At 43.8% G+C, this 23,183-nt stretch overlaps 3 protein-coding genes across 3 annotated transcripts in view; 1 reads left to right on the top strand and 2 right to left on the bottom strand.

Moving 5' to 3' along the window:
- The first annotated feature begins 4,143 nt into the window (after window positions 1-4,143).
- LOC139374196 (cysteine-rich protein 1) lies at window positions 4,144-11,701 on the top strand. Its single transcript, XM_071115213.1, has 5 exons — window positions 4,144-4,382; window positions 9,545-9,639; window positions 10,320-10,377; window positions 11,171-11,224; window positions 11,434-11,701. Exons 1-4 carry the CDS (start codon window positions 4,343-4,345, stop codon window positions 11,212-11,214), a joined length of 237 nt encoding a protein of 78 aa, XP_070971314.1. The 5' UTR covers window positions 4,144-4,342; the 3' UTR covers window positions 11,215-11,224; window positions 11,434-11,701.
- Window positions 11,702-17,069: 5,368 nt separating this feature from the next.
- LOC139374452 (uncharacterized) lies at window positions 17,070-17,480 on the bottom strand. Its single transcript, XM_071115489.1, has one exon. The coding sequence runs from the start codon at window positions 17,478-17,480 to the stop codon at window positions 17,070-17,072; it is 411 nt and encodes a 136-aa protein (XP_070971590.1).
- A 1,931-nt stretch (window positions 17,481-19,411) lies between these two features.
- Window positions 19,412-23,183, bottom strand: part of LOC139374998 (cysteine-rich protein 2) — a 45,208-nt gene continuing 41,436 nt past the window's right edge. The window contains exons 6-8 of the mRNA XM_071116326.1: window positions 23,015-23,109; window positions 22,636-22,693; window positions 19,412-22,398 (exon numbers count right to left, since the gene is read on the bottom strand). Coding sequence (XP_070972427.1) covers window positions 22,331-22,398; window positions 22,636-22,693; window positions 23,015-23,109 — 221 coding nt within the window. The 3' untranslated portion in view covers window positions 19,412-22,330. The remainder of the gene's footprint in view (window positions 22,399-22,635; window positions 22,694-23,014; window positions 23,110-23,183) is intronic.

The raw sequence follows: 23,183 nt of genomic DNA, 5'->3' as shown, positions 1-23,183 counted from the left end.
CAATGTAGGAGCAATGAGTTAGCCAGCTATCTTTAATAAACCTCCCCAAATAACTATAGATTTTCTGGTTAATTAAGTTGTTTGGTTGTTGAGTCAATTAGACCATGCCAATTTCAAGCTTTTCTTTTGTAAAAAATGTAAAGTAATTTCAGAATATTTGTTCTACATTATATATTTGTATGTGAATTTTCCACAACTTTGTTCCATGCTGAACATGTTTTATCTTTAATAAACATAATCTATAATAATGATCTAAATGCCCTCCCTGGGCTTGAGAATTTATCAGCTTGACATGTACTCTCACGGGTGGCCAAAAATAACTATCTGAACGCCACGTCCCTATTAAGCTACGCTTACGGTCTTCTGATGTCATATCTCAATAACCCAGCATCAATAACCCAGCATCAACAACTCAACCTTTCTATATTTAAAGAAAACAACCCAACTAAGTGACCCAATTACTGCAACCCAGCAGTTGGGTCATCCAAACAACCCAGCATTTTTTAGAGTGTGTAATTCATCTGTAGCCGTGTAGGAGTAGGAGGAGTGGGTTGAATCATATTTCAAAGAGTAAATTACAAAGAAGCAATAAGCTGAGCTCCCTTCCAATCCCTTCCTTCACTCATATCAGTTCCCTGCTCTGGGTCATTCACATACTCAGTCTTTTCAGATACAGTCAGAAAAGCAAATTAATATTACATTTCATCATAAATCAAACACTTTCCCTATCTCCTGCTGCACACACACACGCGCGCGCGTGGGCTCACACACGCACAAACACACACACACGCACAAACACACACACACACACACACACCCTCCTCCCTCAGTACCTCCTTTGTTCTGGGAAGGTGTGATGTGATATGAAGCTGCCAAAACTGTGAGAACAAAATGAGGTATTTTCTAAAGGCTTGTTAATAATGCAATGTTTTCCGAGGAGGAACTATAGTCAGATTAGTTAGTGGAACAGTTAGTGGAACAGAGCATGACTTATACATATAAATATATGGATGAGCGATGACCGAGCGGCATAGGCAAGATGCAATAGATGGGATAAAATACAGTATGTACATATGAGATGAGTAATGCAAGATATGTAAACATGATTAAAGTGGCATTATTAAAGTGACTAGTGATCCATTTATTAAAGTGGCCAATGATTTCAAGTCTGTATGTAGGCAGCAGCCTGTGTGTGTGTGTGTGTGTGTGTGTGTGTGTGTGTGTGTGTGTGTGTGTGTGTGTGTGTGTGTGTGTGTGTGTGTGTGTGTGTGTGTGTGTGTGTGTGTTGTTGCAGTGCACACAGGTCCCAATGACAGGGAATGTGTTAACGATCCATTGGAAGGTGACTCTCGTCTCTCCCTCTCTCCATTATAAAAATATGTTTATTATAAAGTTAATATTGTACGTTTAAAGCATGATGGACATATTCCACTCAAAACAACCTGTCCTCATATTCCCTCACATGACTTTTGGCAGTTTTATTTTCTATCATCACCGAGTCGCTAGCGCAGTAGCTACAGCATGAGGTGGACATGGGAGTGGGTTGTAATTGAAAGATCAGCACCTGCACACTCAGGAAAGAAACTGAGCTTTGAAACTGGGTGTCTCCTAGTGAGCAGAATAGGCTTCAGTGAGCATCAGCATGCAAAGTACAGTATGGCCCATCATGTATGTTGCAAACATGTTGTTACAGTTTTTATTTTATTTTATTTTTTTAATCGCTTTGGTGTTATTCTCAAAGGTTTTGTGGTACATTTTCACAATTCTTAGTACAAAACTCTAAACTGGTCACACGTGTAACGCAGCCAGCCTTTCATTCAAACCTGTCATTGTGCACTCATTTGGATTGTAAACATCTCTCACCACACAACCATTGATTCAAAATACGTTTATTGTGAAATGTAATGAGAACATTGGTTTAATCACCAAAACGCAACATAATGATATCTTTTCAATTTTGTCGTTTTTTGCTCTTTATTTAGCCATCTTACATATAAAACCTTATTTGTTCATCAAAAATGATGAATACCTCACCACAGGTTAATGAGAAGGGTGTGCTTGAAAGGATGAGTAGAACTCTGCATAACTCTATTACAACATACATGTATTGCGTAGTGTGTGTGGCAGACTTACAATGATGGCAAAAAATAACATTTGAGAGTGAAGTCTGACCCTGGCCCTGGTGCTAGAGGGGGTACCCAGCTGTAGGGTGAATGTTTGAAGTGGAACAGGACTATAAACAGTTTGGGGACCACTAATCTAGATGAAACAGTGATAAGGTTTGGTGAAAAAGTTACAGTGTGATTTTGTGTGTTGTATTTTATGTAAAACTATTTCAATTTAAAATGTGCTGAAAATTTTGATGATCTGTTTTCAGTTTTTTTGTAAGAGTTGTGAAATGTTACCACATTCTACTGAAAATAGTACCAACGTGATAAAAAACTTTAATAACTGAGATTTATTGAAATTCAATTCAATTATTTAGAATATGTAGCTCAAACAGTACATTTTACAGTGTTAAATCAACACTTAAAGAGTTCATTTCAACACTACCTCCGAAAACATATGGTCCCACTCTACAGAGTGTAAAAAGTACTCTGATTATAATGTTACATTTGTTGTGTTAATGTAACACTGCGTAATGTTAAACATTAACACTGCATTACACTTGCCATTGTTCCTCACATGTAAAACTAGGGGGTAATTAATACTCACAGTGTTATTTCTATTCAACACTAGTGCTAATATAGAGTTAACTCCTATTAGTGTTATGCAAAAACACTGTTACAGTAAGTGATTTGGGGTGTTGTTACACTCACTATAAGCCAAATTGACATATTTTCCATGGTGCCTTTTCTTTTTGAGTAAATTGCAGAGTTACCACCCATGACTGTATTTGTTAGTGACAGAGAGATAATTGTTGAGTTATTTCCTTTTAAATGTCCGTGGCTTTCACCAAATGAGCACCCAGGTAAAAGTTATGGCTAAAACTTTAACTTTATGACATTATATCATAAGGCCTTTTATTTGACATTTATTTAACTAGGCAAGTCAGTTAAGAACAAATTCTTATTTTCAATGATGGTCTAGGAACACTGGGTTAACTGCCTTGCTTTGACCTAGTTTTACCCTAATCTAGTTTTACCCTAACAGTGTGGTTAGGAAAATGCTGGTTAATTTATTATAGGCCACTTCAGGCTGGCAAAGTGATGTCTAATTCCTTTTGGAATCCAGCTAGCGTTAGGATTAGCCTGGCACGAACCATCCTGATCTCGCAAACTTACATTTTATGTAAAGAATAAATTATTTAACCTTTTTTTAACTAGGCAAGTCAATTAAGAACAAATTCTTATTTTACAATGACGGCCTACCCCGGGCAAACTCTCCCCTAACCCGAACGACACTGGGCCAATTGTGCGCCGCTCTATGGGACATAATGTAAACTCGCGAGATCAGAATGGTTCATAAGAAGTTAGAATTTTTATTCACACGCAACCTACACTCAGAATGACTACCACAACCATTTAAACCGGAAAAAACATTTCAGTAACAGATGCAATAAATCTAACTAACTAATTGGTTTAGTTGAATTTTATCTTTGTGTAGCATAACAGTAATCAATCAATCAATCAATCAATATACAAGCAAAAAAACAAAAACAAATAGTAAGTACAAGCTTCAAAAAGATCTCAGTGCATAGCATGCTGGGAAATATGGTAATGGTAGGTGTGGTTTTGATGGGACTGTGTTACTCTCCACAGTGTAAAACAATAGCTCTGGTTATTAACACCAACACTGAGGTTCTTTTAAATCTCTGTGTGTTAATTTCACTTTAACAGAGTGACTGTAACTCCTGAATCAACACTATAAATTACACTGAAACATCTGCACTAGCCAATTTGCTGTGTATGCACATAAAGGGGAGAATAAAACTAACTAGCCAAAAGAAAAAGTGCACAAAAAAGGTTGCTACAATGATTCCCTGACTTGATCTTAGGGGCACACTCAACTCCAAATCACATGAAGAAATGTTATTTCCCCTGGCATAATTTTCGTATTTTACGTCTCTCTATCTCTTTCTCTCTCTCTCTCACGCACGCACAGACATAGACACAGACAGACACACACACACACACACACACACGCACACGCAGTCAAAGCCTCACCCTTTATTCCTTTCCACCGAACGCATTTCCTTCTCGGTATAAATAGGAAGGCGCGCACATCTGCACTTCACAACGAGGCGTGGTTTAGAACGGACAGGTGGGCTGCTGCTGTAATACTGCCGTGAACATTAGGATACTTATTTCACTCCCGGAGACCAACTCTTTAACCTGCAAACATGCCCAAGTGCCCAAAATGCACGAAGGAAGTTTACTTCGGTAAGACATCTTTATTGTGTCGATCCAGATTATTATTCATTTGTTTTGCAATTAGTATACTCAACATGCCCGCTTGCGTGTCACGTTTCCCATATGTGTCTTGCAGACAATTGGATATAGTTTTTCGTTTACTGTGTTTTCTGCTGCTTTCTAAAAGCTATTGAGAGATTGTAAGAGCGATGATGAACGCATCACTTGAGCAAATTCCTGTTATGAATTATGCATGCAGCCCCCCGAAAAATATTTTTGCTACAAATTTTTAAGAACTAGTTAATAGCAATTCTAGTAAATGTAGTTGACCAGGCCTAAATGGTTAAGGACTGCAATGGCTTTTGCCCTTCCAAGAAAGAGGAAGACAATCCTACTAAAATCCACTACACATAGTATTTTTCCCTCAGAATAAAAGTAAACTCTAGAGATGTCCCATGGTGACAACATTTTGCTATCAGACTAGGAGTGGTACTGCAGGTCCTGCCAAGTCAGTGGATCAGCAGACAGCACTTATTGCATTAGGGAAGAGAGGGAGAGAAGGGATAAGACAGGGATAAAAGACTACAACCGGCATTAGGACACCCTAATACATCTCTCAGACCTTTAATGGAATATGAGATCAGGTTTGCTTTTGTACTTTTTTAAGTTGGAAGAGGAAGAAAGAAATCTCCTCGCTTTCATCCGGTTGGCCTCTGTCTGGAGAGGTCCATGGAGGCAGCAGGACTGATTGGTTCATCTGGGGGAAAGAAGGAAGAAAGAGGACATGGCCATTTGATGTATGTCTTGATCCATTTAGCACATGTCCTTCATCTCCAGTAGTTGAACTCTTAGACTTAGTCATCTCTGGAGACACACAAAGCCATGAGACACAGTGCAAAGCCACAAAGCTGCTCTCTCGCTCGGGCTCTCTCTCTTTCTCTCTTTCTCTCTCTCTCTCTCTCTCTCTCTCTCTCTCTCTCTCTCTGTCTTCTCGTATCTTCTCTCTATTTCTCTCTTCTCTCCTCTCTATACTCTCTCTCTCTCTCTCTTTCTCTCTCTCGCGCTCTCTTTCTCTCTACAGTAAGGTTGCCCTGTCAGTCAGATGAATTGACGCTGCTGGCTGGGGAGCCACACTTTCCTTTTTTCCTGCAGATTAACTTTCCCCCTCGGCCAAAACAAGCAAACCGATTTGTTTCAATCGTTTGTTCATGTATTGCTGAAAAAGCCCCAGTGAAAAAACAGCTTTGTGTCTCTTTCCAGCCATGAATTAAAATGTCTCAGGGCAAAAGGGCATTGAAGCTAAGCTATGTTTTCTTAAACCTTGAGTGAGTGCTATCAGTTTTCTCTTTCATAAATACATCTTTGAAATAGTTGTTTCAAAAAGTTCTCTCTGTCATATCAGTTGTATAGCTGTGCTCAAGGTAGAAGCTACAGTATACTGTCATGCTTGGGAATGCTTGTGCAGCGACTCTCCATCATCAAGGCGGAACCATTCACGATCTGTTCCACTGTAGCCCTGTTTTACTACCCGACCAGGCCTATTTCCTATTCACTGCCTCTTTCTACCCACCCGATCTCAACTCTCCAGAGCCCCCACCTCTCCTCTACCCCATCCCTCTCTCCCAGTGGTAGCTGAGCTCTCAGATGGAAGCAATCATGCTACTGCTGCCAGAGTCAGGGACTGATGGAGGGAAAGTACATCTGCTTCCAGAGAAAGGAGGAGGGAGGAGGGAGGGAGGGAGAGCGGAAAACAATCAAACCTATCCACCATCCCTGGAACGAGAGACAGAGACAAAGGGAGAGAGACAGAGAGAGAGAGAGAGAGAAAGATGGAGAGAGAGAGGAGAGAGAGAGTGAAACATGAAACACATGAGAATATCATTGCCAATAGACTGCCTATAGGTACTTATCACAGTGGGAGGCCATTCCTTCTCTTGCTAGAACAAATGCAGTATCTGCTGCGTGCCAACCTGGTAGCGACGAACCTACGAAATGCTCGTCAGTGGCCAATGACTTTGAGCCAATCAGAGAACCAATCAGAGAGCACGAACCCCCACGTGGGGCAGCCAACAGAACATTTTTAAAAATAGGGCATTTTCTCCATACTCACACTTCATATGCAATGTGGGCTATGGGATGATAGCTAGCTAAGTGCACAGACGCAATGCACACAACACTAGATACTTCCTCCAAGCTAGCTTACCACTGTAGCTTGTATTGACATTATAATTAAATTAGCTAGTTTCCATGAAACAGCTGCCTGTGTTAGCTGCCAAGTTAGTGCGGTGTACTTAGCTAGCTAGCTATGTTGTGCTAGCTAAAAATATGCAAACGTGCGCTAGTTAGCAAAACATGTGGCTATGGGCTGGCACTGGCAGTATGGGATTATTGAGAGTGAATTCATTTGTTTCTTGATCATCTTGCTAGGTTGTTATCTAGATGTGGCCATCTGGCTAGGATCAAAGAAGGGCTTTCTACAAAATAGCAACATTAGCGCAGATAGCTTGGAAACTAGACCATAAGCAATATGCACAGACATGCATTGCCAAACAACGCTACTGCCACTTTCTGGTTTGGAGTATTTTAACAAGGCTGAGTGGCCGACGGCTTCCAAGGTCTTTGCTGTGTGAACACAAACTAAACTGACTGCCAACACTCTGTTCAGAAGTTCTAACTCGTGCTGTCGTCGGGAAAACGTTTGACAATCCTACCGGTGTGTCTGAGCTTTAAGAGCTAAAGAGGGGCACCGGCCGTCACAGTCTGCAGAGAATTACCCAGGAACCAAAACGGATGTCATCCTAACGGAACCAATCCAGTGCCAGTGTTCAGTTTCGGGTGGAACAGTGCTTCTCTAAGGACTGCATTGTCTCAGTCAGGACATGGAATAACGGATGATTAGATACGCAGGGGGAATGTACGATTTGTTTACATCATCAGCACCCCTGAAGCGTTCCTTCACAGTCTTTATATAAGTGATAGCCTGCTGTAGGTGTAGGTTTACTGTAGGTGCACCCTGCATTCGCTTCAGCCATAGAACGTGTGGAAGTAATAATGAAAAATGAGAGGCGATGTACCAGGAAGAGGGAAAACAGAAGTGCTTCGCTTCCTGACACGTGTCCCAGCCGGGTGTCATATTAGTTCATCTTTTACAGGATGATAAACAGGGCTGCGGGAACTTTTCCGTCCATCATTCTTTGGAGGGTTGGATGTGGTGAATGATGTGTTGAATGCTTCCTCGTGTGTGTGTGTGTGTGTGTGTGTGTGTTGGATGGAGTCCATTCATATTATTGCTCCACAGTGATGAGCAAATTGATGCAGACAGCAGATCAACTCATCTGTCTCTCTCCCACACACACACACACACACACCCCAGTCAGTCCCACCCCAGTGACAATTACACCAGCATGCACTTTATTCACACACCCACAGACAGACGGACGGACAACAGCTCTCTGATGCCTTAGGAATGACCTGACTAGTCATAGCCAGTGGTCAGAACAGAAGTGAAGGAATGTTGCTCGTTTCATCAGAATAGACCTTGTTCATGTGTCGGCCACTGTGGGAGTAAGGTCTGTTAAACCCAACAGCTTTCCTTATGTTACCCTCTGACACTGTAACTCAACCTAAGACCCAGCAGCACCATTATAGTCTGGCCCAGCGTAGTGAAGCGGGACGTCCCTTCTCGGTTTCCTGATCCCCATGCCTTGTTATTGGAAGTAAAGTACAGTAATTAGTGTTGGCCCAGAGTGTTCCACCCATCCTCTACAGAGCCAACTGGAATGCTGTAAGACTCCCTGACTGACTGCACTGACTGACTGACTCTACTGACTGACTGACTGATTCTAGTTGACTGGGTTAGGTTTGTTCTCTGTCTTCCTGGTTTCAGTGTGGTGTAATCAGGTCCTATTATTCCGTTTCTTCCTCCACAATTGAAAGAAACAAAAAAACAACGGAGACAGCAGTTGGATCCATACGCACACTAAATCCCTGACCTGACAAGTAATACCCAATGATACGTAGGCCTACTGTGCATGAACTCAGTAATACACTGTAGTCAAATGCAATTCTGCAAATACGTAGAGACCTTTAGAATAACTTACAGTCATTCCAAAGGTGAAGCAAGAGCTCCAATGATGGATCTGCCATTCATTGCTGAAACATTTGCTTTAAATCTTTTCTTGAGTAAGACTTTAGCACGACCCTCAGGTCCATTTGTATCCACAGATGGTACTAATAAAGTTATTCTCCGGTGTGTTGTCTTTTTCTCGGGTTTATTTATGACAAAACTTCACGAGCGCGGTTTTGTACCCTGTGCACCTCCTGTCCGTAATGCTTGGGAGTTGGCCTCTTGTTTGGCATGGAGCGTGTGTGTGTGTGTGCGCGTGCGTACCTGTGTGTACGCCCATGTGCGCTCGTGCACGTATGTGTGTGCGTACGTGCGTTTGGTGTGTGTGTGTTCAGTATCATGAACTGAGCAGCGTTTGGCTCCCATCAGACACAGTAAATTATTATTTGGCTCTCTCTCCCGTTGCATCATGGGATAGGTCTCAGCAGACACAGCCCTCCAAGCTTGAACACCTCTTCTCATAAAACTCCTGAAACACATGACTATGGCTTCCCTCCCTGTTTAATGACCATCGCCAGCCATGATGGCTGTTTGTTGCAAATCGTTCCTCACAGTTCAGCCCGGATATAAAGACTCTCTTTATCAGGTTTTTATGATGCCAAAAGGAGGGGAAAGAGGGAAGGGAGTGCAAATTCCATTGGGAGTCTCCTCTCTCTCTCTCTCTCTCTCTCTCTCTCTCTCTCTCTCTCTCTCTCTCTCTCTCTCTCTCTCTCTCTCTCTCTCTCTCTCTCTCTCTCTCTCTCTCTCTCTCAGAGGCTCAGCCAACCACCACACCCTCCTAATGTTCTTGTGAGTAACGCGTTATCTGTGTGTGTGGGTAGGGAAATTAACACTGTGCTGGTCCTATGCAAGACCTGTAGCGTTTGACCATGGAGCTCACAGTTCCTCTGTAATGCAGCCCCAGTATGGCCCTGCAAGTCACATACAGTATCCATACCCTCTGCAGACCCCAATGCCCCTCTCTGTGTGGAACGGTGGCACTCTGTGCGATGTGGGAGGATGCATGTCGTTGTGAGTCGGCCGTGCCCATTAGCTAAACGTGTCTGTTTATCTCTTTGTCTCACAGCGGAGAGAGTGACATCACTGGGGAAGGACTGGCACAGGCCCTGTCTGAAGTGTGAGAAGTGCAGCAAAACGCTGTCGGCCGGATCACACGCAGAGGTCAGACGACACACACACACACACATACCTCACATGCCTCTCACACTGGATTATTAGCTGACAAATATTTCAATGAAAATAATGATATTGGGAATAAAAAATATATGTATGTTTGTTTGCTTTATCACAGATCATATTTCTCATAAAGTACCATTAAAGAGATTCTCCGGTACTTTTCTATTTTTTTGGCCAGTAGTTCTGAAAGTTGCGCTCACGAGCCAAAAGTGGTCTCTGAAAAATGGGTACTATGTCACATATGTGGCGATATCTGCACCACGCCATTGCCCTCGCTCTCGTTCTACTGTGTGTGTGTCTTGCTAACTGTCACTCAAATTGCGAGGGGCTGAAGCTCATTGGCTAGAACTCAAATTGCTAGGGGTCTGGCCCACATGGGGGAAAATGGAGGAAAAACAGTCGCTTTCACACTAGGAATTTGATTATGCCTGTAATGAACGACACATTGACACATTCAGCCTAAAAGTATTAGTAGTCATTCCGGAGCATGTCTTTAAGCCCACATTCTGGTCCATAAATCTTTCATAAGAATGTTTGACCTATCACACAGATTGTGTAGAAAGTCTGGATACAATCAAAAAGACGTTATTTTTAATCAGCCTGGTACTAATACAACTTGTACTCTCTCTCTCTCTCTCTCTCTCTCTCTCTCTCTCTCGCTGTAGCACGATGGCAAGCCTTATTGTAACAACCCCTGCTACTCTGCACTATTCGGGCCTAAAGGTGAGTTCTTCTTCATTCCTGCTGTAATGGCCCTTGGTGCAAGGTGCCTTAACAATCTATCTCAGTAAAGATATCATAATTATATTACCATAACCCATATTACCTAGGGTGTTTCTATGTTGTGGGCTCAGAATACATGGAACAAGATAACAATTGATAAGTGGAGCTCAGTGACATTGGAGCCACGGCGTACGTACATCACCCGATATACAGGCGCTTATATCCTGTATGGAAAGTCCAGGATCATTGTCCTCCTTACATGAACCTGTGACTGAATGAGCTCATTGTAACCTTTACAATACCCACCTCGGTGAGGTTCAGGCTTCCACAAATAACATTGTGGTCATCATGCTAACATCTTATCTATTTATCTCATTGGATATGGGTAACCTACCAACTATCTGCTCAAACACGCTCGTTCGCTTTAAAAAAGTACGCTAGCTCCTCGACACATAATGAGATAAATAGTTGGAATTGTCCGTCGGAATAGGAACAGCGGCAGTCAGAGCCGAGGTCATATCGCCTGGTCTTGTCGGTTCCACGTGGTGGCTCTAGAAGGGCTGCTGTGGAATGGGGTCAGAGACCACAGGAGTTTCCATTGTTGTGGTTCTGCTGTTCCCATTTCCTCCTGAAACGTATTCGTTTGGCCGACATACAGTATACAGTCTCCTGAGCCAATACACACACACTCTCTCTCTCTCTCTCTCTCTGTCTCTCTCTCTCTCTCTCTCTCTGCCTCTGTCTCTGTCTCTCTCTCTCTGTCTCTGTCTCTGTCTCTCTCTCTCTCAAACAGGTTTTGGACGTGGAGGAGCTGAAAGCCACACATTCACAAAGTAGAGCCACTCAGGTACAGGCCAGTGTACTCATTCCAAAGATAGACCCACCCCAATGATATCACTCCCATTCAAATAGACCTTAATATAGAAACAAAACAAATACATGCAGACAAAACATCACCTTCACCGCCAACCTTAGCCTTACAAATGCTACAAACATTAGAGATTGTTGTTTTATTGAACAAAATACAAAACATAACATTTTCTCCTTTCTTTGCAGGTTCACCAACCACACCAAGAAGAAGGCAACTCTGCATTCTACAACGTCCTCCATACCATACTAAACCAAAACAAACAACCAAAGAAGTTCCTTTTCGGGAACCACCATTTTGTGTTATTTTCTGTCTTTGTGTTGTCTAGAGGAATCAGCCTTAATGCACAGCAGGGATGCTCTCTATTCCCACTAGTGGATCGGAGGGGTATACGAGAACCTCTCTGTTCCTTTACTTGTTCTTAAATTCTGATTAAACACTCTTTTTCAAAATGTTTTACTCTCTCCTAATTTATTCATTTCTCGTGGTCTTGTACTTGACAAGGGTTGCGTTCCCCCCCGCTCCGACGTGGCATGCGTCAACCAACGGTTTGTGTGCCACATCATAGATGGTGTCGTCGACTGACAGATTGCTATAACATATGCTGTGGTTAGGTGATACGTAAAATACCTATCCAGGCATTGTATGATTTGGCAGGCATCAGCAACACCTGGGCAGAGGAACACGCCCAAGGTTTCAGTATACTTATAGTATATAACATTTCTCCTGTCTCAGTTAGGCGCTCACCCATTATGACACTTGGTAGTTACATACAGAGCAATGGACATGTCCACCGTTGTGACAAAGTGCTGGGTTCGTTGTCGGAGTCAGGCGCAGGACACAGGTTTGAGGAAAAACACAAAAGTATTTACTCAAAATATTAATAATAATAAAAAAAAACGGAATATCTCCAACAAGGAAACATCACGTAAAAGAGAAAACCCTCCAACACACACGGTAACACAAAACAATCACGGACAAAACAGAAAGGTAGACGAGAGGTTAAATAAGGAACATAGTAAGGGAATAGAAATCAGGTGTGCGTAATCAAGACAAAACAAAAAGGAAACATGGATCGGCGAGGACTAAGAAAGCCGGTGACGTCCGACCGCCGAACGCCGCCCGAACAAGATAAAAGTCCCTGTCTACACCCGTGGGCCAGGCAATTATCGTTGACATTAAGTGATAGGAATGTGATATAAACATTATGACCTTATCCTTGGGAAAAGAACACCCCTATCCACTTCTATGATACAAACATTCTGACATTATCCTTCTGAATAAGTCCCTATCCACTTCCATGATACAAACATTCTGACATTATCCTTCTGAATAAGTCCCTATCCACTTCCATGATACAAACATTCTGACATTATCCTTCTGAATAAGTCCCTATCCACTTCCATGATACAAACATTCTGACATTATCCTTCTGAATAAGTCCCTATCCACTTCCATGATACAAACATTCTGACATTATCCTTCTGAATAAGTCCCTATCCACTTCCATGATACAAACATTCTGACATTATCCTTCTGAATAAGTCCCTATCCACTTATATTGGCCAGGCCCATCCACTCATAGAGACATGATTCATGGGACACAGCCCTCTGCTCTTTCTCACACCCACCCTGTCCACTAAACAGCTGGACCAAAGTACTGAAGGGAGGATGGAGGGAGAGAGGGAGGATGAGAGGTCTGGCTGGACCAGAGTCTTAAAGGGAGCGGAAGGGTGGGTCTGGGATTTATCCCAATCTGTCCCATGGCCAGAAGGGAAAGCCAGATACTTCCTCGTGGCCTTTGTAGCCTCCGCTGCCACACCCTGTTCCGAGGAAACACCCTCAACTCCACGGTAACGGCTAGCCGCCCGTTCGCCCTCCATCACCCAGCAGCTGGCTGGCAGCCGCCTCACTAACCTCCCTCCCTCCCATTCGCTGTCACAGGACCGACTGACCCACCGCTGTTACCACAGTAACAGACACAAACAAGACCCAACAGACACCCGACAACCGGCCGGCGCGGAACTCTCTCTGTCTCTGCCTCTCTCTCTCTCTCTCTCTCTCTCTCTCTCTCTCTCTCTCTCCCTCCCCCTCTCTCTCTCCTCTCTCTCTCTCTCTCTCCTCTCCCCCTCTATCTCTCTCTCTCCTCCCCCCCTCTCTCTCTCTCTCCTCTCCCTCTCTCCCTTGCTCTCACCCTCTCCTCTTGAACAAAGACCTTCAGTGTCACTCTCCACTAAGCCATACCACAGACAGCTAGGCATGCCCAACTGGTCACAGAGAGGAAGGGGGAGGAGAGAAAAGGAGGGGTGGGGGAGGAGGGGTGATCAGTAACAACATCTGTGAAATGGTGCATGTCTCTCCCATCCCTTCTCTTATCCCTAATCTTCCCCTAACTGGTAACCACAAGGAAAATAGAAGCTGAATATACAAATTCCATGCACATGCTCACTCAGATAAAATATACAAATTTACTTCAGTTGTGGTTGGAATATTTTAACATACTTCTCTCCGTGCCAACCACGTCAAAACAACTCGTAAAGTTCCACAGAATGACAAAAGACCAAATTGTTTTTTCCAAATAATTTTGGACGAATGGGGGAGAACAGGGTCTGTACTTTTCGAAGTAGAATGTTGCATTCTCTCTCTGTCTCTGTCTCTGTCTCTCTTTTGCTTTTGCTCTCTTTCTCTCTCTCTCTCTCTCTCTCTCTCTCTCTCTCTCTCTCTCTCTCTCTCCCTCTTCATGGCAATAAAATTTCAACGCAGGGAGGAAAGACTGCAAACTGCCACCACGGTAGTCATGTAACCCTTCTCGTTTTTTTATACTTTGGAAGTGAAACCTGCAGTGTGCTTGTGCTCTAAAGTCAGAAACGGTGTCCCAAATGGCACCCTATACCCTACTTAGTGCACAACCTTTGACGAGAGCCCTATGGGCCCACGTCAAACAAATAGTGCACTATAAAGAGAGGGTGCCGTTTTTGTAGTCTGGAGTCAGATTAGTTCATGTGGTGAGTCTGGTCTGTGCACAGTGACTCAGGATGCAAGTCAGAGTAAGAACAAGAAACTGCTGTCTCAACGTGAATCAGTAGTCGTCTAATAGCAAAGGTGTGATACATGATGGAAAGATAGTAAGAAAAACCTTCAATGGGGAAAGCTAGAATAATGTAGTGTCTTGACACTTACCCTACTCATAGTCAAATCTTACCCAAGAGGTCAGGACTACTGCTACTTCTCTGTTCTACCTGATAATTCATTGTACCCACCTGGTTTCCCAGGTCCAAATCAGTCCCTGATTAGAGGTGACGAATGGAAAAAGCAGTGGAACTGGCTTCAAAGGCCCAGATTTGAGTTCGAGGGCTGTAGCCCCTACTTATGTTGGATAATATGAAGAAATGCGTAGTGCATTGGAGTGGAGATCTCATATGAGGCGTTCCTATTGTCTGCAGAATGAGGTATGGGACAACTCACATCTGTTTGGGTCAATTGATAAGAAGCCTACGGCTTTAGGACTCCCAAGCTATGGCATTGTACTAGTGAGAGGGCATCAGGCTCAGAACTGTTCAATAAGAAAGAAAGAGCAACTCTACAACTCAGAAAGATTACAAGCGCAGGCAGGCGGAGACTCAGAGGCTTCAACTTCACTGTTTTATGGCAGGATATTTCTCTAGTTTCCATCAGTAAAACACAATACTATTGGAAAGGACGAATTCTTTAAGACGTTATCAGACGCACTCAGAGTCACTGAGTCATGAGATTCATTTAAAAGAAGTGGACCCGGCCAATTATAAAAGCTCTGTAACACACACACGCAGGCATGCACGCCTGACGGACGCACGTACCCACGCAAATACCCCGTTGCCCAGCACGTTTCAACTCAACATCGGTGTGTAAGCGTCTCTCTATAAGATTGTTTTTTATTTCAAAGTGCCCTTTTTGTCTATTATTTGAGTTGTTTTAACATGGTTCATGTGTTGCTCAGAGTTTCCAGGCTCTCTAGCGCATCTGGTAACTGAAGTGCTACTGTGATCTCGCGGTATAAAGTAGATGCAAAGCAACCATAGGCTTTTTCACTTTCTTAAGCCAATTCCCGAAGTGGAGAAATGAAGACTCATTACAGTACTGACTCCATTTTTATTTCTACTTTTTCCACTTCACAGACAGACATATTTGCACTTTGGGCACCATAATTGAGTCATTATGTATAATTTTGTCCGTTTGTCCAAGGATTGGCTGGGAGAACAGAAATATATACTGAATGATCATTTTCCCTCTGTACAGTATGAAATTGCAGTGACAGCTTATGGAACAGATACATTGAACGATTGCAATACCAGGTGTTAGCAGCCACCATGTTCACTTGGACTTAAAACTGCAATAATGGTCTGTAGGAGGAATAATAATTCTCTCTCCAGCTGGACTAAACTGCACATGAACGCTCTTGCGTGAGAGTTGCTAAGTCCCATGTTTCTCACTCCGAGAACAAAAACACTGACTACACCACCTCCGGAACCCGTTCGGAACACGCTACACAATAAAGAATTGAGTGTGTAACTCCAGAACGTGCCAAATATGGACTCTTGTCTCGAGGAATGGCAACTCAGGGAGTGCTTTTTGTAAACCATGAAGCATGAACCTCTTTAACGTATCAATTGTGTAAAGAGGCTGACTGTCTTCAACAGAGATCCATAATCATTTACTGTGCATCCTACAGGCCCGTGTTGGAAGGATGTGTGTGTGTGTGTGTGTGTGTGTGTGTGTGTGTGTGTGTGCGTGTGTGTGTGTGTGTGTGTGTGTCTGTGTGTGTGTGTGTGTGTGTGTGTGTGTGTGTGTGTGTGTGTGTGCGTGTGTGTGTGTGTGTGTGTGTGTGCGTGTGTGTGTGTGTGTGTGTGTGTGCGTGCGCGCGCGCTAGCAATTCAGGGATGGATGAGTAATGGCGGTTACAGTCAAATCTGGACCTGGTTTCCACAATTGAATATGCATGGATGCATTCCCACCCCTCTCATCCCTCATTTCCCTCCATCCTCCCATCCCTCTCTCTTGCTTCCTTCCTATCCCTCCGTCCAGTGACAGGGCAGACCTTGGGATGATTATGGCTGCTGGATGCATCTGGAAGGTGTACAACACACTTCAGCAGATGTGTATAAATAGGGCCTGTTGCAATTTGCTCATAAGGATGAAGTATAGAGGGGAGGTCTCAGCTGCCATAAGCACTCTGCCAGGCAGCCAGCAGCACTCTTTAACTTCTCCACACTCTGAATCATTCATCAGATGGTCCAGGGAGAAAGGCTCTGGCCCCAGGTAGCAGCGGTATGATGATGAGCCTGGTTGGCTGTAAGACTTCCTGTCCTCACCAGACTAAAGCCTGGCTGACACAAGCGATACAAGTTACACTCCAGACTGGGGGTCAAATAGGATTTGTTTTATTCGAATGCTTTAGCTGCGGTTGATTTTGATTTTGCCTGACACAACAGACTCAACAGATTAATCCCAAGGGGAAAACCCTGTCCGCTTGCCACTCAGGCACGCTCAATCAAACACTCAAAATATTTGAAAGAGAACAAATACCCTTTGAACCCAGGCCTGCTTCATTCTTGCTCCTATCCTCCAGTGGGTTTTAATGAGGACCTCCGTATTAGTGAGCAATTAAACCTGGGACTAGCAAATGAACATAATCACAATTAAACACATTCACATCCCTCTCTACTGTGCAATGAATGGCATTATGTTGTAAAGTAGGAATGTAACTACTTGTTCTGGACCAGATGCCCAAACCTCACATACTGTACAGTTTAGACCATGTGGACAGACACCGGGACCTCCCCTGCTTTCAGTGGAGCTGGGGGGAGTCCACTGCCCTGAGGGGAGCTGGGGGAAGTCTACTGCCCTGGGGGGAGCTGGGGGGAGTCCACTGCCCTGGGGGGAGCTGGAGGGAGTCCACTGCCCTGAGGGGAGCTGGGGGGAGTCCACTGCCCTGAAGGAAGCTGGGGGGAGTCCACTGCCCTGAGGGGAGCTGGGGGGAGTCCACTGCCCTGAGGGAAGCTGGGGGGAGTCCACTGCCCTGAGGGGAGCTGGGGGGAGTCCACTGCCCTGGGGGGAGCTGGGGGGAGTCCACTGCCCTGGGGGGAGCTGGGGGGAGTCCACTGCCCTGGGGGGAGCTGGGGGGAGTCCACTGCCCTGAGGGGAGCTGGGGGGAGTCCACTGCCTTCACACAAGGAGCTAGGTCTGGGCCTGGGTACATCTTGAGGGACTGCTACCTGAGGTACTGTGTGTGTGAGTGTGTGTGTGTGTGTGTGTGTGTGTGTGTGTGTGTGTGTGTGTGTGTGTGTGTGTGTGTGTGAGTGTGTGTGTGTGTGTGTTTTTAACTTAAAGGCATTATGACTGTAAATCATCAGAACCAGCCCACGCATACTAAAGAAGTCAGTAAACCTTACAAACAATAGCAGGCAGTAGCACGCAGTAAACATAATTACTGTTCATACCATCACACAGGAGGTTGGTGGCACCTTAATTGGGGAGGACAGGCTTGTGGTAATGGCTGGAGTGGAATATGTGGGATGGAATTAAATACATCAAACACATGGTTTCCAGGTGTTCAATACCATTCCATTTGCTCCGTTCCGGCCACTATTATGAGCCGTCCTCCCCTCAGCAGCCTCCACTGCCCCACTACACATGCATAACATGCCCATAGCATCCAAGCCTTTGTTGACAGACAGAAGCTGATTCCTGGGGTAATGGAAGTAATGTTGTGTGTGTGTGTGTGTGTGTGTATTGTGACATTCACACAACAAACATCCCACACAACCAGAGCAGAATAAGGTCCAAATAAATCCCAATGGTATGTATTATGAAGAAGCAGGTTTGACCTGATTGTTCATAGGTTTATGAAGAGTTGATCTCAGCTCAGACTACAGGGTGGGGTTGGTCAAAGGTTATCATGAGTTTCATGGTCTGTTCTGTTGTATTGACTGAGTGTGTATGTGTACCTTTTCTCCATACACGGTGTGGGCAGGGCACTAGCAACTATTAATAAGTAATCACTCTAACCCCTGATTGTTTTCCATTCATACCCAGTTGTGTGTTTATGTGTGAAGGTGTGCGCACGCACGCATGTCTCTGTGTGTTCCTTGAAATATTTGACTCTGCCCAGCCTAGCATGCAATAGTTTACTTTAAAACGAATGACAGATGATCTCATGGCACAGCGTAGCGAACCACCGTGACATGTGTTTATTGTAAGGAGAGATCACCTTGGTAATATACGAGGACGTAACACACTTGCAGTTTGCAAAAAGGCACATGAAAAATTGTGGCCTGATGAGACAAAAATGTAACTCTTTGGCTTGAATGCAAAGCGCTATCACCAGGCACAGCTCATCACCCGTCTAACACCATCCTTACCGTGAAGCATGGGGGTGGCAGCAACATGTTATGGGGAGGCTTTTCAGTGGCAGGGACTGGGAGACTGGTAAGGATAGAGGGAACAATGGAGCCAAAACACAAGCAAATCCCTGAAGAGAACCTGCTTCAGAGTGCCAACAACCTTAGACTGGGGTGAAGATTTACATTCCAACAGGACAATGACCCCAACCACATAGCCAAAACAACGCTGGAATTGCTTCAGAACAAGATTGTGAAAGTCATTGATTGGCACAGCCAAAGCCCAGACTTGTATCCCATTGAAAATCTGTGAAAAGACAAAGATAGCCGTTCACCACTCCCCATCTAACTTAACAGCGCTTGAGAAAATCTGCAAGGAAGAATGGGAGAAAATCCCCAAATCCAGATGTGCAAAGCTGATACAGACATGCCCAAGATGAATCAAAGCTGTTATCGCCGCCAAAGGTCCTTCTACAAAGTACTGACTCAGCGGTGTGAATACTTATGTAAATGACATTATGTATTTCATCTTCAATACATTTCTAAAAACATGTTTTCACTTTGTTGTTATGGGGCATTGTGTGTAGATGGAAGAAAAAAATACATATTTAATTCATTTTGAATTGAGGCTGTAACACAACAACTTGTGGCATAAATCAAGGGGTATGAATACATTCTGAAGGCACTGTAAATGTAAAGATGTACAGTATATTTATACGCTCTGGGATAACCCCCCCCCCCCCCCCCCCCACACACACACACACACACACAAACCACAGGAGATCAGATCAACAGTATATATAGAAAGTTTAATTAAGGGATTAAAAAGACGGAAGCAGCAGGACTGAAGTGCAGCCATTTTATTTCTCTACAAACAGTGACTCCTGATGTGTTTTAATCAAGCCTTACTACACAAAACAGTTCATAACAGATCATTATAATCAAATCATCACAACAGTCCTTTTTTATATATATATATAATACTAAAGCACATTCTAACATAATGCTTTGTCTGCAGTGTTTCAGTTACTCTGTGTTCGTCCCAAAATGGCATCCTATTCCCTACATAGTGCAATCCTTTTGACGGGAGCCCTGTTCAAAATTTGTGCACTAAACAGGGAACAGGGTGCCATTTCAGATGCACCTGTGTTTCTATTGGCTACCTCCTACTAAGGTATAATACTTCAGTTAGCTCATAGAAATCTCAGGTAGAAATATATCAAGGGTTTCTTACTACAGTAACATTCTGACCATATCGAATTGTACAGCTTACCGATGGTCATCACTCTATATCCTACAAGTTTATGTTGCCCCAGCTTCTTTTCCTTCCTTCATTCATTTGTCCCATAGCCGTAGTACAATGCACTTTCCTTATGCAATTTTACTGGTATAGTCTTCTTATTCTTAACAAATGAATAAACACATCCTGTTTATTTCAAACCCAATTTAAAATGATTTCCATGTCTGGAACCCAATGCAGTACTGTGCAAAAACAATCTACTGTACCATGTCAACCCAGTAACAGGATCCTCAAAATAGCCTGGTTCCAGATGTGTATGTGCTGTGTGGATACTATGGTATCCATTGATGTGCAATGACCATAGGCAAAACAGTACAAACAGATCATGAACCTGGCTACCCTTATTGACCCACAACCCTAAAATACCATCTTTTAAAATGATCCAGACTCTTTCTGGAACTTAAACCCCAGATACTTTTTTTTATATCATCCATTTGATCAGGAATATAGTCTGCGGCCAAAACTGTATAAATCTAGGTCTTAACCCATAAATCTAGCAGGAGGGATTTAAAGTGGTGCTCCTGTCCTGAAACAGCACCACCTGCACCTGCCGCCAGACTACTCCCTCTCTCCCAGGTACACCTGCATGCCTGTCAGCATGTCACCATGACAACGCAACACCCCTAAAAACACCATGAATCACTACTCTGAGGAAATAGATTTGTTATGTTACAGACAGGGATCATATGACCTATTTCACCTGGTCTCGTCTCTAAACTCCCCCTCAAAGGCCGCGTTAAGGGTACTTAAAGTTAAATAAAAGGGAAATAAATTGTTTTTTATTGCAGTTCTTAAAGTAACATTGTATATGGGGTTATAATGTGCTTATATCCACGCTAGTAAATATACATAAACATGACATAAACTAATCATGAACTCATAAAAGGTGAAGAACTTATATTTCAGTGGGGAGAGAGAATGGTAGCTCCATACAGTAATATGAAGAACCCACTCAGGGCTAAATTGTGTTCCATAAATTATTTTTTCTTTTTGAAGCGTAAATAAAATATAATTTAATAAAGTGTTTGGGAAGCGTCAAGCTACACTATATATACAAAAGTATGTGGTCACGCCTTCAAATTAGTGGATGTGACTATTTCAGCCACACCCATTGCTGACCGGTGTATACAATCGAGCACACAGCCATGCACTCTCCATAGACAAATATTGGAGACCTCAGTGACTTTCAACGTGGCACCGTCATAGGATGCCACCTTTCCTACAAGTCAAATCGTCACATTTCTGCCCTGCTAGAGCTGCCCCATTCAACTGTAAGTGCTGTTATTGTAAAGTGGAAACGTTGAGGAGCAACAAGCGGTAGGTCACATAAGTTCACAGAACAGGACCGCCGAAAGCTGAAGTGTGTAAAAATAGTCTGTCCTCATTTTCAACACTCACTACTGAGTTCCAAACTGCCTCTGGAAGCAACGTCAGCACAATAACTGTTCATCAGGAGCTTCATGAAATGGGTTTCCATGGCAGAGCAGCCGCACACAAGCCTAAAATCACCATGTGCAATGCCAAGCATCAGCTGGAGTGGTGTAAAGCTCGCCGCCATTGGGCTCTGGAGCAGTGGAAACGCGTTTTCTGGAGTGATGAATCATGCTTCACCATCTTGCAGTCCCAACGGACGAATGCCAGGAGAAAGCCCCAATGTTTTTGATGATTCGGACTAGGCCCCTTAGTTTCAGTGAAGGGGAATCTTAACGCTACAGCATACTATAACATTCATTGCATACGATTCTGTGCTTCCAACTTTGTGGCAACAGTTTGGGGAAGGCCCTTGCCTGTTTCAGCATGACAATGCCCCCGTGCACAAAGCGAGGTCCGTACAGAAATGGTTTGTCGAGGTCGGTGTAAAATAACTTGACTGGCCTGCACAGAGTCCTGACCCCATCAAACACCTTTGGGATGAATTGGAACACAGACTGCGAGCCAGGCCTAATCGCCCAACATCAGTGCCCGACCTCACTAATACTTTTGTGGCTGAATGGAAGCAAGTCCCTGCAGCAATGTTCCAACATCTAGTGGAAAGCCTTCCCAGAAGAGTGGGGGCTGCTGTGGCAGCAAAGGAGGGACCAACTCCATATTAATGCCCATGATTTTGAAATCGACAAACAGGTGTCCACATACTTTTGGTCAGTGTATATGTATATTAGTGTATATATATATTAGTGTATATTAGAGGACTGCAGTGCTAGGAGGTTGAGGTGGGCTGGGCCAGGTGGTGAAATATTTGGGGTCAGGGGTTAAATGGGAGGAGCTGGAAGAGAGGCCTTGGGTCTCTCAGGGCTGCTTATAGAAGGAGCTATAGGGGCTAAAGCCTAGTGTTAATAATACTGTGTTGGATTGAGGTATTAGTATTGGAGAGCTTAGGTTGAGGCTGGGGACGGGACAGACTGCAGTAGCTCAGGGCTGGGTCTCTGTGCTGACCTCCTTCTCATAGATGTAGCTGCCAACACCTCCAGTGTTCACTCCTGGAGACACAAGAACATCACAGACAAACAGGCATCAGTATCAAATGCTGAGAATGTGTTACAGTATAACAAATCACTTATTTTATTTTGGTGGTTTTGTGTCACTTTTATGTAGGAAGTGCAATATAAGTAGTTTATTTTAACAGCTATAACACCCAGCATAGGCTATTGTTAAAGTATAGCTAATATTTATGGACAACAGTACCACCTAGTGGTTGAGTAAAGACAAGCACCTACCTTTGGGTCCAAAGAGACAAGCATAGCATGGCTTGTGGCAGTATGGCTGGCCATTATGCTGTTATAACACAAAAGACACTGTATGAAAATGTGCAATCATACCATGTATTCATTCAGAACATCCTAATTATGACGCATTTATGCCATTCAGGTGCCAGCTTGAGCAAGGTGCTGTGTAGACTCCCTAATCTTGATAACATAATGAGCAGTTATTTAGGATCCAAGATGATTCGTAGTTCAGTGATTCTGTGTTGTGCCTTGCTCAGACGGATTCCCTTGAACATTGATAGTTTTTTTGCAGCTGGCCCCTTCCTGTTTAAATTTCCTGCCTCTTTCACACCCCTCCTCATCCCTTTCTCCCTCCCCTCATCTCTCCTACCTCTGCGTGGCTGCCGGCGGCCAGGGTCTTGCTGCACCTCTCACAGCGGAGACAGGGCCGATGCCAGTCCTTCCCCAGGGACGTCACCTTCTCAGCTGCCATACACACACACAATAACTTAGAAGTCAATGACCTCAGCGGCAGGTGTGTCGGAAATGCTCAAATGTCA

This window comes from Oncorhynchus clarkii, chromosome 19 (assembly GCF_045791955.1).
Source record: "Oncorhynchus clarkii lewisi isolate Uvic-CL-2024 chromosome 19, UVic_Ocla_1.0, whole genome shotgun sequence".
Lineage (NCBI taxonomy): Eukaryota > Metazoa > Chordata > Actinopteri > Salmoniformes > Salmonidae > Oncorhynchus > Oncorhynchus clarkii.
This window is presented reverse-complemented; position numbering and strand designations above follow the sequence as displayed.

Bases quoted from the DNA above. Each gene is read 5' to 3' on its own strand.
- LOC139374196 (XM_071115213.1), top strand. From the start codon at position 4,343: ATGCCCAAGTGCCCAAAATGCACGAAGGAAGTTTACTTCG. The intron at 4,383-9,544 runs GTAAGACATCTT...TTTGTCTCACAG, and splicing joins CACGAAGGAAGTTTACTTCG to CGGAGAGAGTGACATCACTG. The intron at 9,640-10,319 runs GTCAGACGACAC...CTCTCGCTGTAG, and splicing joins CGGCCGGATCACACGCAGAG to CACGATGGCAAGCCTTATTG.
- LOC139374452 (XM_071115489.1), bottom strand. From the start codon at position 17,480: ATGTACCCAGGCCCAGACCTAGCTCCTTGTGTGAAGGCAGTGGACTCC.